Here is an 18,092-nt window from a genome sequence, read left to right as displayed (position 1 = left end):
CCCCACTGTGTATTGTCTACAGAGCTGGAAATCAAAAGGGGACTTTTGGACTTCCCTGGCGGTCCAGTGGTTAAGACTCTGTGCTCCCAATGCAGGGGGCGTGGGTTCGATCCCTGGTCGGGGAACTAAGATCCTGCATGCTGCCAGGGGAAGGCCAAAAAAAAAAAAAAAACGGTGGGGGAGGGGACTTCTGTCAGAAGAGATCTTTCATAAAGTTTAGCGCTCACAAGGACTAGAAGGAACCAGAAACACATGTAATTCGAGATCAGCACCCTTATTTCAAAGAAGAGGAAACTGAGGCCCAGAAGGGCAGGTAACGAGGCCAGCCAGCAAACCTACAGCCAAGTTCGGAATAGCTGGCAGGCCTGTGACCCACGGCCAGATCCCTTTCTGCCATTCCAATAGGCCTTTGTTTCCATTCATGTCTGAACCATTTCTGAATCATATATTCCTATCTGAGGATGCCAAATTGGTGGGCAGGTCCTGGGGCTCGGGCTGCCAGTGTGCCCAGCCTCTCTTGATTTCTCAGCAGTGGTGCAACCAGCCTCACCATGAGAATCGAGAAGCAAAGAATCCCTCCCATTACCCACTAATGCAACTAGCAATGCCCCTGAGCGGACCCAGTCTGACCTGTCAGGGCTGGATGGGCAGCCTCCCTAAGCCTCGTCCTCCCATCACAGAATAGAAAAGGCCCAGGACATCCGGGTTAATAAACAGCTTTATTTGCCCTTGACAGCATCAATTTTCTTACATTCTCAATTAATTTGCCATTAAAGTGCTGGAAATTTTCTTAATCACGATAACATTGGTTAAAAGAAATCAGAATTAATATCAGGAACGTGGCGATCACAAAGAAAACATTTCTCTTACAACACACAGAATGGAAGGCCCTCGTGTTGAGTTGGTGGGTTGGCTAATTTGCAAACAGATTCTAAATTCCCTCTCACCTGTGAGCACCAAACGGGCTGGGACCGCCACCCCTGGGGAAGAAAAAGCAACGCTAAAGAGTTCTAGAAACACCCACACGCCCTGCCTGGCGGCTCCTCGCAGCCATCTTTGGGTGTTTCCTGTTTGAGTAGATCCGACGGTAGGAGAAATGAAGGTCTGGCCCCCCTCTACTGCCTTCTCCACCCCCCACCCTTACTAACATAAGCCCCAAAAGTCATTACAATGAAAAAGTGGGTTTCCATGACCCCAACACTAACAATGTTCAGTAAAAATGAGGATAATAAACACAAAAGCTTGCTTAGTAAACAGGAGCTCTCAGCGTTCGATGCAAAAAAAAAAAAAAAAAAACGGAAATCTTAAGGCAAATACTGTTGACTCTGCACACGGGCTGGACGAAGAACTTAGAACTCTTTACCTATCCATAAAGCTCCAGGAGGCGCCTAAAGGCGGTTGGCTTTTCAGCGCTTGCCCCTGCCAGAGGCCAGATGTTTGCGTTATTGCTGAGGCTGTCGGCGTGTTTCTCTTTGGAGTTTATATACAAACACACCCAAGGCTGATGTATTTTTATACATATATGTACACACACACACACACACACACACGGAAACCTGCTACTCTTTCTTTGTGGAAACTGCCAGCTCCACCTCGGGAAGCTGGATGCCAACCTTAGTCCCACTGTCACTGCTAGAAGAAGATGACAGTCGGGACTTCTTAGAGGCCAAGGACACTCCACTCCCCTGTAACTTGCCTGCCTCATCATCACTCCCAGTCACCTCATAATGACCTTTGCTCTTTGACCCCAATCCACCAAAGGTACCAAATTTCAGCTTCCCATGTTTCCCTTTGACTTTCCCGCCTTCCAGCAACACTTCCCCACCTTCGAACTCCAAAGTTCCCGGAGGGGTAGAAGATGCAGAGGGCTCCCTTTCTTCACTGAAGGAATTTGAGCGGTGCTGTGGCTTCTTGCTTTTGAATAAGGAGAATTTGCCTTTGGGCGAAGATGTTTCGACTTCTGCCTCTCCTTCCAGAGAGCCTAGGCTGGCCTTGGAGCTCTTCAGGTCACCTTTGGACACTGAAACGGATGCTTCCGGTGAGCCGGTGACACCAGCTTTCCCTTTAGGTTTGGAAAAGCTGAACTTGGGCATTTTGATTTTGGACTTTTTAAGTTTTACATCAGACTCTTCCCACTCGCCCTCTCCGGCACCAGACTGGACACTGGCCTCCGCTTTAGGGAAGTTAATATCCACCCCTACTTCTCTGCCAACCAGCTCACGGCCAGAGAAGGTGAACTTGGGGATCTTCATCTTGGGGAATGTTACTTTTCCAGATCCGCTTTCCAAGTGACCTTGAGGCCCAGACACGCTCAGCCCAGGACCCTGAAGTCCAGTCTGGCCTCCTTTGACACCTCCTTCTATCTTTGGTCCTGAGAAATGAAGTCCTCCGGCAAACTTAGGTGCATCCAAGTTGAGAGCAGAGGAGACCTGGGGTCCTTTCCACTCTACCCCGGAACCTTTGACGCTCACATGCCCCTCGCCCAGGCTGATATCTGGGGCACTGACACCCCCTGAAACGTCCATGCCTCCTTTGATTTTCGGGCCCTTCAAGCTGACACCTAAATCTGACTCAGGAGATGCCACGTTAAATGAAGGCCCTTTCATGCCAATGTCAGGAAAGGCCCCGTGGAAACCCATTCCTGAACCTTTCAGATCACCTTTGATTTCAGGACCAGAAATTTGCCCGGTTGGGAGTTTCACATTCACACCTGGCAGCTCCACCTCACATCTGGATGACTTAATTCCAGGCATTTGGAGGTTTCCTTCTAGGCCTTGAACACTGATGCCCGGAAGACCTCCTCCAACCGTGGGGCCTTTCATCTCACCACTGGCCCCGAGGCTGCCTTTTACTTTTGGTCCTTCCAAGTTCAAGTCCACATCTGGTGCTGAGATTTGAGGGCCAGAGATCTGAGGCCCTTTCAGGTTCAGGCCTCTGAGGTTCAAATCTATGCCGGGCCCCTTTAGTTCTCCAGCAACTTGTGGCCCCTTGACGCTGATGTCCAAGTCGGACCCTGGAGCGGAGATGCCAAACTGGGGCAGCTTCATCTTAGGAAGTTTGATACCACCTTCAGGTGCCTCCAAGCTTAGATCAGGAGCACCTACTGATACTTCAGGACACTTGATGTCACCAGAGACAGCCAGGTCTCCCTGCAGGCTTGGTCCCTTCAGGGTCACATCCGGCGCACCGACGTCAAGCATTGCTGTGGCATCGATTCCAGGCACTTTCACACCATCACCTTCCACCTTCACCTTTCCACCGACACCTCTGAGGTCAAGCCCGGGAGCATGCACCTTCATGCTGGGAACAGATACATCCAGGCCTCCCTTCAAACTTGGTCCTTTCAAGTTCAGGTCAAGGTCAGGTCCAGAGACTTTCGGCGCAGAGAGGTTCACTGAAGGCAAGTCTACTTTTGGCCCTTTCAGAGACACATCGGGCCCTTCAAGCTTAACATCCGGTGCGCTCAAGCCTCCTTCTAGAGAGGGCAGCTGGACCTCAGCTCCCCCACCCTCCATCTTCACACCAGGGACGCCGATCTTGGGCACTGAAAACTTGGGGAACTTAATTTTCGATGCTGGACCTTGCAGATCTACATCTGGTCCTTCCAGTCCCACACTGGGGACATCACCCTTTATCTTTGGTCCTTTCAAGTTAACATTCACATCAGGGATGGAGACTTGAGGGGCAGAAATGCTGAATGACGGTGCTTTGACTTTAGCATCTGGGCCTTCAATGTTGATGTCAGATGCATCCAAGTTTGCTTGCACCCTGGGGCCTTTCAAGTCGCCCTCTATTTTTGGCCCTGAGACATCCACACCTGGCACCTTGAACTTGGGAGCCTTCAGCTTGATGTCAGGACCTTCCACATTAATCCCTGGTGAGGAAATATCCAGGTCAGGTGCCTGGATTTCACCCCCCATTTTGGGGCCAGGGAGGGAAGCTTCAGCTTTAAATTTAGGTGATTTAATGTCAAATTCTACATCTGGAAAGTACATTTTTCCAAACATAGGTTTCTTGGTCTTGGGAGATTTCATGTCGACTTTAAGTGAGGCATCCGGCCCTGCAACGTTGACATCTGCATCAGGAGACTTGAGACTGGCATCAATCTCACCCCCAGGAGCATTCAAATCAAATCCTTGTTTTTTGGCCTTAATTTTAGGACCACTCATGTGAATTTTAGGCATTTTAAACTTACTTTTCTTGCCCTTGCCACCAACACTAATTTCAGGAGCCTCAACATTCAGCTCTGCCTCAGGAACTGTCACATCAAGCGAAGGTGATTTGAAGTCAGCTTTGGGGCTTTTTGCCCCAAACCCAAACTTGGGTTTCTTAAATTTGGGAATTTTCACATCTGGCCCCTCAGTGTTAATATCTGGGCTCTCCACGTGTACATCTAAGCTTGGAGCTTCTAAATCAACTTTGGGTCCCTTGAGGTCCAGTTCACCGCCTTCTAATTTGGGACCAGAAACTCCAATTTTGGGTGCCTTGAGATGCAAATCAAGATCAGGAGCAGTTACTTTAGGGGCAGATATATCCAGTGATGGCATCTTCAAATGTGGGCCACTGAGTTTGGCATCAGGGCCTTCAAAATCCAGACCTGGACCTTTAAGGTCTACTTCTGGGCCTTTGAAAGTCCCTTCAATCTTAGGGACAGACACATCGAAATCTCCTTTGCCTGTGGATCCTTTCAAATCCAGGTCGACATCAGGCATGGAGATTTTGGGAGCTTTGATATTTATCTCCGGCATCTTGAACTTGGGGCCTTTCAGTTTCGCATCTGGACCTTCAATATTCACATCTGGAACATCAACGTCCACCTTGGGTCCTGAGACGTCAATGTCAGCTTTAGGCAGGTTCACATCCACTTCGGGGCCCTCTCCTTTGAAGCCAGGCATGCTGAACTTGGGCATTTTCACCTTAGGCATCTTCAGGTGCCAGTCTGGGCCATGCACGTCCACATCTGGGACATCAATGTCCACTTTGGGGCCCTTGACATCAACTTCAGGGCCCTTGAGGTCACCTTCCATCTTAGGCAGAGAAACATCCACATCTCCCTTTACTTTGGGTCCTTTCAGGTTTAAGTCAACGCCAGGCATGGAGATCTTAGGAGCTTTGATGTTCACCTCTGGCATCTTGAACTTGGGGCCCTTCAGTTTCGCATCTGGACCTTCAATATTCACATCTGGAACATCAATGTCCACCTTGGGTCCTGAGACGTCAATGTCAGCCTTGGGCAGGGTCACATCCACTTCAGGGCCCTCTCCTTTGAAGCCAGGCACACTGATCCTGGGTGCCTTGAGATGCAGGTCAGGCATTTTAAACTTGGGGCCCTTCAGTTTCCCTTCTGGACCATTAATGTCAAAATCAGGAGTGTCTATGTCCAACTTAGGGCCTTTAACATCTATTTTCGGGCCTTTCAGATCTCCTTCCAGTTTAGGGATGGAAGTGTCCAAATCTCCTTTTATCTTAGGTCCTTTCAAGTTCAAATCAATGTCACTCATGGAGATTTGTGGGGTTTTAAAATGGACATCAGGCATCTTAAATTTGGGTCCTTTGAGTTTCCCTTCAGGACCTTCAATGTCCACCTCTGGCCCTTTCAGATCGCCTTCTACCTTAGGCAGTGAAAAGTCCACATCCCCCTTTACCTTTGGCCCTTTCAGATTTAAGTCAAAGTCAGGCATGGAGATCTTGGGGGCTTTAATGTTCATCTCTGGCATCTTAAATTTAGGCCCCTTCAGTTTTCCATCTGGACCTTCAATATTGATATCAGGAGTGTCAATGTCCAGTTTGGGGCTCTTGATGTCCACCTCAGGGGCCTTGAGATCACCCTCAACTTTGGGCAGAGAGATATCAACATCACCCTTCATTCTGGGGCCCTTCAGGTTAAAGTCAAGGTCAGGCATGGAGATTTTAGGGGCTTTTATGTTCACCTCTGGCATCTTGAATTTAGGGCCCTTCAGTTTCGCATCTGGACCTTCAATATTTACATCTGGAACATCAACATCCACCTTGGGTCCTGAGACGTCAATGTCAGCCTTAGGCAGGTTCATGTCCACTTCGGGGCCCTCTCCTTTGAAGCCAGGCATGCTGAACTTGGGCATTTTCACCTTAGGCATCTTCAGATGCCAGTCTGGGCCATGAACGTCCACACCTGGGACATCAATGTCCACTTTGGGGCCCTTGACGTCAACTTCAGGGCCCCTGAGGTCACCTTCAACTTTGGGCAGAGTAACATCCACATCACCCTTGACCTTGGGGCCCTTCAGATTCAGGTCAACTTCAGGCATGGAGATCTTGGGTGCCTTGAGGTGCAGGTCAGGCATTTTAAACTTGGGGCCCTTCAGTTTCCCTTCTGGACCATGAACATCAATGTCAGGAGTGTCTATGTCCACCTTGGGTCCTGAGACATCAATGTCGGCCTTGGGCAGGTTCACATCCACTTCTGGGCCTTCTCCCTTGAAGCTGGGCATGCTGATCTTGGGCATTTTTATCTTGGGCATCTTCAGGTGCCAGTCTGGGCCATGCACGTCCACATCTGGAGCATCAATGTCCACTTTGGGACCTCTGATGTCAACTTCAGGGGCCTTTAGGTCACCTTCCACCCTAGGCAGAGAAACATCCACATCTCCTTTCACCTTAGGACCTTTCAGGTGCAAATCAAAGTCAGGCATGGAGATCTTGGGGGCTTTGATGTTCATCTCAGGCATCTTGAACTTGGGGCCCTTCAGTTTCACATCTGGACCTTCAATATCCACATCTGGCATACTAACGTCCACCTCGGGTCCTGAGACATCAACGTCAGCCTTGGGCAGGTTCACATCCACTTCTGGGCCCTCTCCTTTGAAGCCAGGCATGCTTATCTTGGGCATTTTTATCTTGGGCATCTTCAGGTGCCAGTCTGGGCCATGCACGTCCACATCTGGGACATCAATATCCACTTTGGGGCCTTTGAGGTCAACGTCAGGGGCGTTTACGTCACCTTCCACCTTAGGCAGAGAAACATCCAGATCTCCTCTCACCTTAGGACCTTTCAGGTGCAAATCAACGTCAGGCATGGAGATCTTGGGGGCTTTGATGTTCATCTCTGGCATCTTGAACTTAGGACCTTTCAATTTTCCCTCAGGTCCTTCAACGTTAACATCAGGGCCTTCAATGTCCACCTTGGGTCCTGACACATCAATGTTGGTCTTGGGAAGGTTCACATCCACTTCTGGGCCCTCTCCTTTGAAGCCGGGCATGCTGATCTTGGGCATTTTTATCTTGGGCATCTTCAGGTGCCAGTCTGGACCTTGAATATCCACATCTGGAGCATCAGTGTCCACTTTGGGACCTTTGATGTTGATCTCAGGGCCTTTCAGATCTCCTTCAGTCTTTGGAAGGGAAACATCTATATCACCCTTCACCTTGGGCCCCTTCACGTTTAAATCAATGTTAGGCATGGAGATCTTGGGCGCCTTCAGGTGCATCTCTGGCATCTTGAATTTGGGCCCCTTCAATTTCCCCTCTGGGCCTTCAATGTTAGTATCAGGAGTTTCAATGTCCACTTTGGGGCCCTTGATGTCCACCTCAGGGGCCTTGAGGTCACCTTCCACTTTTGGCAAAGACACATCCATATCACCCTTTAGTTTGGGGCTCTTCAGGTTAAAGTCAATGTCAGGCATGGAGATTTTGGGAGCTTTGATATTCATCTCTGGCATCTTGAATTTGGGGCCCTTCAGTTTCGCATCTGGACCTTCAATATTCACATCTGGGGCATCAATGTCCACTTTGGGGCCAGAAATACCAATGTCAGCTTTGGGCAGGTTCACGTCCACTTCAGGGCCCTCTCCTTTGAAGCCAGGCATGCTGAACTTGGGCATTTTCACCTTGGGCATCTTCAGCTGCCAGTCAGGGCCTTGAACATCCACATCTGGGACATCAACGTCCACTTTGGGCCCTTTGATGTCCACACCTGGCACGTTCATTTCACCTTCTATCTTGGGCACAGACACATCCACATCCCCTTTGACTTTGGGGCCTTTCAAGTGTAAGTCCACATCAGGCATGGAGACCTTGGGAGCTTTGATATTCATATCAGGCATCTTGAATTTGGGACCTTTTAAGCCTCCCTCTAGACCTCCCACATTGATTTTTGGGCCCTCAATGTCCATTCTGGGACCCTCTATGTTGAGATCTCCTTTTGGCAGATCCACAGCCATATCTGGCCCTTCTGCTTTTAAGCCGGGCACACTGAACTTGGGCATTTTCATCTTGGGCATTTTCAAATTCCAGTCTGGACCATGAACATCCACATCAGGTGCATCAAGATGAACTTCTGGTGCCTTAATGTCCACTTTGGGTCCTTTAAAATCACCTTCTAAATTAGGACCTGCAACATCTAAGTCTCCTTTGACTTTAGGACCTTTCAGATTTAACTCCACATCAGGCATAGACACTTTAGGAGACGAAATACTCAGAAAAGGCATTTTGAACTTGGGTCCTTTCACTTTTCCTTGGACCTCAATATCGGGAGCATTAATGTCAACTTTTGGACCTGTTACATCAATATCTGGCTTTTTGACTTTGACATCTACCTCAGGTGTCTGAACTTTGGATCCTGAAAAATTAAATTTGGGAAGCTTAAAACGAGATTTCTTTGACTTGCCTTCAATATTGAGCTTAGGACCAGAAATGTCCACTTCTGGGCCCTTTATATCTAACTTGGGAGCTTTAATGTCACCTTCCAATTTGGGTCCAGAAACATCAACATCTCCCTTAAGTTTTGAGCCTTTCAAATTCAGGTCAATTTCTGGCATGGAGATCTTGGGCATGTTTGCATGCATATCAGGCATCTTCAGCTTTGGACCTTTTAATTTGCCGTCTGGGCCATGAATATCAATATCTGGCACATCTACATCTAACTTCGGGCCTTTGATGTCAAGAGAAGGCCCTTTCAAATCACCTTCTACATTTGGAAGTGAAATATCCACCTCTCCTTTCATTTTAGGGCCTTTAAGATTAAGGTCCAAATCTGGCATTGATATCTTAGGACCTCTGATATTCATCTCTGGCATCTTGAACTTGGGACCCTTCAGTTTCGCATCTGGACCTTCAATATTCACATCTGGAACATCAATGTCCACCTTGGGTCCTGAGACGTCTATGTCAGCCTTGGGCAGGTTCACATCCACTTCTGGGCCCTCTCCTCTGAAGCCAGGCATGCTGATCTTGGGCATTTTTATCTTGGGCATCTTCAGGTGCCAGTCTGGGCCATGAACGTCCACATCTGGAGCATCAATGTCCACTTTGGGGCCTTTCATGTCAACTTCAGGAACTTTAAGCTCACCTTCCACTTTTGGTAAAGACACATCCACATCACCCTTCACTTTGGGGCCCTTCAGATTAAGATCAAGGTCAGGCATGGAGATCTTGGGGGCTTTGATGTTCATCTCTGGCATCTTGAACTTAGGACCTTTCAACTTTCCCTCTGGTCCTTCAATGTTAACATCAGGGCCTTCAATGTCCACCTTGGGTCCTGACACATCAATGTCAGCTTTGGGCAGGTTCACATCCACTTCTGGGCCCTCTCCTTTGAAGCTGGGCATGCTGAACTTGGGCATTTTCATCTTAGGCATCTTCAGATGCCAGTCTGGGCCATGAACGTCCACATCAGGGACATCAATGTCCACTTTGGGGCCTTTGATGTCAACTTCAGGGGCCTTTAGGTCACCTTCCACCTGAGGCACAGAAACATCTACATCTCCTTTCAACTTAGGACCTTTCAGGTGTAAATCAAAGTCAGGCATGGAGATCTTGGGAGCTTTGATGTTCATCTCAGGCATCTTGAACTTAGGACCTTTCAACTTTCCTTCTGGCCCTTCAATGTTAACATCAGGGCCTTCAATGTCCGCTTTGGGTCCTGACACATCAATGTCGGCCTTGGGCAGGTTCACATCCACTTCTGGGCCCTCTCCTTTGAATCCAGGCATGCTGAACTTGGGCATTTTCATCTTAGGCATCTTCAGGTGCCAGTCTGGGCCCTGAACGTCCACATCAGGGACATCAATGTCCACTTTGGGGCCTTTGATGTCAACTTCAGGGGCCTTTAGGTCACCTTCCACCTTAGGCACAGAAACATCTACATCTCCTTTCAACTTAGGACCTTTCAGGTGTAAATCAAAGTCAGGCATGGAGATCTTGGGAGCTTTGATGTTCATCTCAGGCATCTTGAACTTAGGACCTTTCAACTTTCCTTCTGGCCCTTCAATGTTAACATCAGGGCCTTCAATGTCCGCTTTGGGTCCTGACACATCAATGTCGGCCTTGGGCAGGTTCACATCCACTTCTGGGCCCTCTCCTTTGAATCCAGGCATGCTGAACTTGGGCATTTTCATCTTAGGCATCTTTAGGTGCCAGTCTGGGCCTTGAACATCCACATCAGGGACATCAATGTCCACTTTGGGGCCTCTGAGGTCAACTTCAGGTACTTTAAAATCTCCCTCTACCTTGGGGCATGTGATATCCACATCTCCTTTCATCTTTGGACCTGTTAGATTAAGATCAATATCTGGCATGGGTATCTTTGGAGTCTTAAAATGCATTTCAGGCATTTTAAACTTTGGACTTTTCCACTTTTCTTCTGGCCCTTCAATGTTAACATCAGGGCCTTCAATGTCCACTTTGGGTCCTGACACATCAATGTCGGCCTTGGGCAGGTTCACATCCACTTCTGGGCCCTCTCCTTTGAAGCCAGGCATGCTGATCTTGGGCATTTTTATCTTGGGCATCTTCAGGTGCCAGTCTGGGCCGTGAACGTCCACATCTGGAACATCAATGTCCACTTTGGGGCCTTTGATGTCAACTTCAGGGGCCTTTAGGTCACCTTCCACCTTAGGCAGAGAAACATCCAGATCTCCTTTCACCTTAGGACCTTTCAGGTGTAAATCAAAGTCAGGCATGGAGATCTTGGGGGCTTTGATGTTCATCTCTGGCATCTTGAACTTAGGACCTTTCAACTTTCCCTCTGGTCCTTCAATATTAACATCAGGGCCTTCAATGTCCACCTTGGGTCCTGAGATGTCAATGTCAGCCTTGGGCAGGTTCACATCCACTTCAGAGCCCTCTCCTCTGAAGCCAGGCATGCTGAACTTGGGCATTTTCATCTTGGGCATCTTCAGGTGCCAGTCAGGGCCTTGAACATCCACATCTGGGACATCAACGTCCACTTTGGGGCCTTTGATGTCCACATCTGGCACTTTCATTTCACCTTCTATCTTGGGCACAGACACATCCACATCCCCTTTGACTTTGGGGCCTTTCAAGTGTAAGTCCACATCAGGCATGGAGATCTTGGGGGCCTTGAAGTGCATCTCAGGCATCTTAAACTTGGGACCCTTAAGCTTTCCTTCTGGCCCCTCCAGGCTCACATCTGGGGTTTCAATGTCCACTTTGGGTCCTGAGACATCAATGTCAGCCTTGGGCAGGTTCACGTCCACATCTGGGCCTTGGCCTTTGAAGCTTGGCATGCTGAATTTAGGCATTTTCATCTTGGGCATCTTCAGGTGCCAGTCGGGGCCCTGGACGTCCACATCTGGGACATCAACGTCCACTTTGGCACCTTTGATGTCCACATCTGGCACTTTCATTTCACCTTCTATCTTGGGCACAGACACATCCACATCCCCTTTGACTTTGGGGCCTTTCAAGTGTAAGTCTACATCAGGCCTGGAAATCTTGGGGGCTTTGAAGTGCATGTCTGGCATCTTAAACTTAGGGCCTTTCAACTTCGTATCAGGACATTCCAGATCAACGTCAGGCACCTCCACATCCACACTAGGACCTTTGATATCAACTTGTGGACCTCTGAGATCACTTTCTAGTTCTGGCACAGAAGCATCCATCTCTCCTTTCAGTTTGGGTCCCTTCAAATTCAAGTCCACATCTGGCATGGATATCTTGGGAGCTTTGATATTCAACTTAGGCATCTTAAATTTAGAACCTTTTAATTTTCCTTCTGGTCCCTCAATATCCAAATCAGGAGTATCAATGTCCACTTTGGGGCCAGAAACATTAATGTCAGCCTTTGGTAGGTTCACATCTACATCAGGGCCCTCTCCTTTGAAGCCAGGCATGCTGAACTTGGGCATTTTCATCTTGGGCATCTTCAGATGCCAGTCAGGGCCTTGAACGTCCACATCTGGGACATCAATGTCTACTTTGGGTCCTCTGACTTCAACATCTGGCACCTTCATTTCACCTTCTATCTTGGGCACAGACACATCCACATCCCCCTTGACTTTGGGGCCTTTCAAGTTTAAGTCCACATCAGGCATGGAGATCTTGGGGGCTTTGAAGTGCATCTCAGGCATCTTAAACTTGGGACCCTTAAGCTTTCCTTCTGGACATTCAACATCTATATCACCAACATCCACATCCATTTTAGGGGCTTTTATGTCAATTCCAGGACCTTTCAAGTCTCCTTCCACTTTGGGAAGAGAAACATCTACATCAGTTTTCAGTTTAGGGGTTTTCAGATTAAGTCCAACATCAGGCATAGAGATTTTGTGTGTTTGTATATGCATGCTTGGCATCTTGAACTTGGGACCCTTTAGTTTCCCCTCTGGACCTTCAATATTCACATCTGGAACATCAATGTCCACCTTGGGTCCTGAGACGTCAATGTCAGCCTTGGGCAGGTTCACATCCACTTCTGGGCCCTCTCCTTTGAAGCCAGGCATGCTGATCTTGGGCATTTTTATCTTGGGCATCTTCAGGTGCCAGTCTGGACCATGAACTCCCACATCTGGTGCATTAATGTCTACTTTTGGACCTTCGATGTCAACGTCAGGAGCTTTAATCTCTCCTTCTACTTTTGGAACCGTAACATCATAATCTCCTTTCACTTTATGGCCTTTCAAATGCAGACTAACATCAGGCATGGATATCTTCTGAGGCTTTATATTCATTTCTGGCAACTTAAATTTAGGACCTTTTAGTTTTGCATCTGGACCTTCAATATTCACATTTGGAACTTCAACATCCACCTTGGGTCCTGAGACGTCAATGTCAGCTTTAGGCAGGTTCACATCCACTTCAGGGCCCTCTCCTTTGAAGCCGGGCATGCTGATCTTGGGCATTTTTATCTTGGGCATCTTCAGGTGCCAGTCTGGGCCATGAACATCCACGTCGGGGACATCAATGTCTACTTTGGGACCTTTGATGTCAACCTCTGGCCCTTTCAGACCCCCTTCAACTTTGGGCAGAGAAACATCCACATCACCTTTCACCTTGGGGCTCTTGAGGTTTAAATCAATGTCAGGCATGGAGATCTTCGGAGGCCTGAAGTGCATCTCAGGCATCTTAAACTTAGGACCCTTGAGCTTCCCTTCTGGACCTTCAAGGCTCACATCTGGGGCTCCAATGTCCACCTTGGGTTCTGAGATGTCAATGTCAGCCTTGGGCAGGTTCACATCCACTTCAGAGCCCTCTCCTCTGAAGCCAGGCATGCTGAACTTGGGCATTTTCATCTTGGGCATCTTCAGGTGCCAGTCGGGGCCTTGAACATCCACATCTGGTACATCAACATCCACTTTGGGGCCTTTGATGTCCACACCTGGCACTTTCATTTCACCTTCTATCTTGGGCACAGACACATCCACATCCCCTTTGACTCTGGGGCCTTTCAAGTGTAAATCCACATCAGGCGTGGAGATCTTGGGGGCCTTGAAGTGCATCTCAGGCATCTTAAACTTGGGACCCTTAAGCTTTCCTTCTGGCCCCTCAAGGCTCACATCTGGGGCTTCAATGTCCACCTTGGGTCCTGAGACATCAATGTCAGCCTTGGGCAGGTTCACGTCCACTTCAGAGCCCTCTCCTCTGAAGCCAGGCATGCTGAACTTGGGCATTTTCATCTTAGGCATCTTCAGGTGCCAGTCAGGGCCTTGAACGTCCACATCTGGGACATCAACATCCACTCTGGGGCCTTTGATGTCCACATCTGGCACTTTCATTTCACCTTCTATCTTGGGCACAGACACATCCACATCCCCTTTGACTTTAGGGCCTTTCAAGTGTAAGTCCACATCAGGCATGGAGATCTTGGGGGCCTTGAAGTGCATCTCAGGCATCTTAAACTTGGGACCCTTGAGCTTCCCTTCTGGACCCTCAAGGCTCACATCTGGGGCTTCAATGTCCACCTCGGGTCCTGAGACATCAATGTCAGCCTTGGGCAGGTTCACGTCCACTTCAGGGCCCTCTCCTCTGAAGCCAGGCATGCTGAACTTGGGCATTTTCATCTTAGGCATCTTCAGGTGCCAGTCGGGGCCTTGAACGTCCACATCTGGGACATCAACATCCACTCTGGGGCCTTTGATGTCCACATCTGGCACTTTCATTTCACCTTCTATCTTGGGCACAGACACATCCACATCCCCTTTGACTTTAGGGCCTTTCAAGTGTAAGTCCACATCAGGCATGGAGATCTTGGGGGCCTTGAAGTGCATCTCAGGCATCTTAAACTTGGGACCCTTGAGCTTCCCTTCTGGACCCTCAAGGCTCACATCTGGGGCTTCAATGTCCACCTTGGGTCCTGAGACATCAATGTCAGCCTTGGGCAGGTTCACGTCCACTTCAGGGCCCTCTCCTTTGAAGCCGGGCACGCTGAACTTGGGCATTTTCATCTTGGGCATCTTCAGCTGCCATCCGGGGCCTTGAACGTCCACATCTGGGACATCAACATCCACTTTGGGGCCTTCGATGTCCACATCTGGCACTTTCATTTCACCTTCTATCTTGGGCACAGACACATCCACATCCCCTTTGACTTTGGGGCCCTTCAAGTGTAAGTCCACATCAGGCATGGAGATCTTGGGGGCCCTGAAGTGCATCTCAGGCATCTTAAACTTGGGACCCTTAAGCTTTCCTTCTGGCCCCTCAAGGCTCACATCTGGGGCTTCAATGTCCACCTTGGGTCCGGAGACATCAATGTCAGCTTTGGGCTGGTTCACGTCCACATCTGGGCCCTCGCCTTTGAAGCTTGGCATGCTGAATTTAGGCATTTTCATCTTGGGCATTTTCAGACTCCAGTCTGCATCCTGAACTTCCACATCTGGTGCTTTAACATCTACTTTGGGGCCTTTGATGTCCACATGTGGAGCTTTCATCTCACCTTCTATTTTTGGTGCAGACACATCTAGATTCCCTTTCATTTTGGGTCCTTTAAGATCCATGTCAACATCTGGCAGGGTCATCTTGGGAGCTTTGAAGTGCATCTCAGGCATCTTAAACTTAGGGCCTTTCAACTTCCCTTCTGGTCCTTCAAGGCTCAGATCTGGAGCACTAATATCTACCTTGTGTGCAGAAATGTCGACATCAGCCTTGGGCAGGTTCACATCCAATTCTGGGCCCTCTCCTTTAAGGCTGGGCCTGGTGAATCTGGGCATTTTCATCTTTGGCATCTTTAGGTTCCAATCAGGACTGTGAACTGCAACATCTGGGGCACTGACGTCTACCTTTGGCCCCTTCAGGTCCCCTTCCAGCTTTGGCACTGTAACATCATATTCCCCCTTTACCTTGGGACCTTTCATATGCAAATCTACATCAGGCATGGAGATCTTGGGGGCCTTGATATTCACCTCAGGCATCTTAAACTTGGGACCCTTCAGCTTTCCTTCAGGTCCTTCAATATTCACATCTGGAAGTTCAACATCCACCTTAGGTCCAGCGACGTCAATGTCAGTCTTGGGCAGGTTCACATCCACTTCTGGGCCCTCTGCTTTGAGGCCGGGCATGCTGAACTTGGGCATTTTCATTTTGGGCATCTTCAGGTGCCAGTCTGGGCCGTGAGTGTCCACATCTGGAGCATCAATGTCCAGTTTGGCACTTTTAAGTTCAACATCAGGAACTTTAATCTCACCTTCAACCTTCGGCACTGTGACATCATATTCTCCTTTTACACTAGGGCCTTTCAAATGTAAGTCCACATCTGGTATGGAGATCTTTGGGGCTTTGATATTCATCTCAGGCATCTTAAACTTGGGTCCTTTCAATTTCCCCTCTGGTCCCTCAATACTCACATCTGGAGCACAGACATCTACCTTGGGCCCAGAAATGTCCACATCAGGCGCAGGCAGGTTTACATGCGCTTCGGGGCCCTCTGCTTTGAACCCTGGCACAGTGAATTTGGGCATTTTCATCTTGGGCATCTTCAGGTGCCAGTCTGGGCCATGAACGTCCACATCAGGGGCATCAATGTCCACTTTGGGGCCTTTCAGCTCTCCTTCAAGTTTTGTTGTTGTTACATCATACTCCCCTTTTACCTCTGGGCCTTTCACGTGCAAATCTACATCAGGCATGGTGATCTTTGGTGTCTTGACACTCACTTCAGGCAGCTGAACATCAGGGTCTTTAAGGTTGCCCACCAGGCCCCCTATGTTGACATTTGGGGCTTCCACACTGACCTTGGGCCCTGAAATACTGACATCACCTTTGGGAAGATTCACATCTACATCTGGCCCTTCCCCTCTGACTCCTGGAGTGCTGAACTTGGGCATTTTCATCTTGGGCATTTTCAGGTTCCAGTCCGGACCATGAACGTCCACATCTGGGGCACTGACATCCACTCTGGGGCCTCTGACATCAACTTCAGGGACACTGACTTTCCCCTCTACTTTTGGAAGCATGACATCCACACCCCCTTTCACCTTTGGTGCAGCCACATTTAAGTCTACGTCTGCCACAGAGATCTTGCAGGTTCCTTCTTTCCCAGAAGTACCACTAAACTTGGGGTCAGTCACGGTCCCCCCTAGGCTGGGTGTCTCTATGTCCACTTTGGCGCCTTTAACTGCCACTTGAGGGCCTTTAACATCACCTTGAACCCCAGGAGCGGAAACCTTAATGTCTCCTTTCAGTTTAGGGGACCTGAGGCTCAGATCCACATCCTGCATGGAGATTTTAGGTGTCTGAACAACCGTTTCAGGAGTCTTGATTTTAGGACCTTTCATCTTCCCTTCCAGCCCCCCAGAAGCAACCTCAGGCAGGCCAACATCCCCAGAGACCCCAGGAAGTGTCACATCAATGCCAGCTCCCTCTCCCTTAGAACCTGATACAGAGAATTTGGGGGCCTTCACCTTGGGCATATTCAGTTTGCCCCCTGGCCCATGAATATCAATGTTAGGAGTTTGAACTTCCACCCTGGAGCCAGCGATGCTGCCCTCGATTCTGGGCACGGAGATGTCCACCCTTGAACTCCCCTGTGGCTTGGTACCCTTCAGGCCCAGGTCACCCTCAAGGGATGGCCCAGTGATTTGGGGGCCCTTCAGCTTCCCCTCAAGCCCCTTAATACTGGCAGAGGGACCACTGACTTCTAGCTGAGGGGTCTGGATGTCCCCGCCAATGGTCAAGCCTGGCTTGCCACCCTTGTGCCCCCCAGAGAATTCAGGGGCAGAAACACTCAACCCTGCCTCTGGGGCCTGACCCTCAAGCCCTGTTGAGACACCAAATTTTGGCAGCTTCATGGAGGGAAATTTAATTTTCCCATTATTGCCACTCTCAAGAGCTGGGTCCTGCCACTCTGCTGCCCCACCCCCAAGAGAAGACAAAACGTCCACCCCTGGGACTTGGACCCCTCCTTTGCTACCTAAGTCCAAGCCCTTTGCACTGACACTAACACCCGGGCTTCCCACCTTTATCCCAGGCACGGTGACCTGGACCTTCGAGTGGCCAGCACCTTGGAGCTCTGGTCCTGAAGTGGAAATGGACCCTGCTTGGATGTCCACAGTGGAGCCTGTGGTGGGGGACAGTGCCCCCGAGCCCGAGGGCAGTCTGATCACTGTCTTCCCAGGCTGGGTCTCCACATCCACAGTGGAGATTTCAGTCAGTTCGTGCCGTGGAATCTTGATCTTGAACTCAGGGCTGCTGATGTCGATGTCCTTGGCTCCTTCGCGGCTTGTCACATCCACGGTGTAGGCTGTGACCCTCCTAGTCACCGTGATGGTGCGGCTCTGAGTCTCCCCAGGTTCCCCTTCCACTCCATCCTCTGACTTCAGCCGAGGCTTGATCTTCGTGGCGTAGATGCGCTGGTACTCCTCGTCATCCCCGCTCTGCAGAAACACACG

At 49.4% G+C, this 18,092-nt stretch overlaps 1 protein-coding gene across 4 annotated transcripts in view; it reads right to left on the bottom strand.

Moving 5' to 3' along the window:
- The window catches only part of AHNAK (AHNAK nucleoprotein), a 93,435-nt gene that overhangs the window by 54,121 nt on the left and 21,222 nt on the right, over positions 1–18,092 (bottom strand). For 2 of the 4 annotated variants that reach the window (XM_082344259.1, XM_082344258.1), the window contains exon 5: positions 701–18,077. The exons of the other annotated variants lie outside the window; for them this stretch is intronic. In XM_082344259.1, coding sequence (XP_082200385.1) covers positions 1,560–18,077 — 16,518 coding nt within the window. In that variant the 3' untranslated portion in view covers positions 701–1,559. Of the gene's footprint in view, positions 1–700; positions 18,078–18,092 lie in introns of those variants that run through there. 4 annotated transcript variants of the gene reach the window in all.

Source organism: Balaenoptera borealis (assembly GCF_965194805.1).
Source record: "Balaenoptera borealis genome assembly, chromosome: 11".
In the NCBI taxonomy this organism is placed as follows: domain Eukaryota; kingdom Metazoa; phylum Chordata; class Mammalia; order Artiodactyla; family Balaenopteridae; genus Balaenoptera; species Balaenoptera borealis.
The sequence above is the reverse complement of the archived record's forward strand: the minus strand, read 5'-3'. Positions and strand labels throughout refer to the sequence as shown.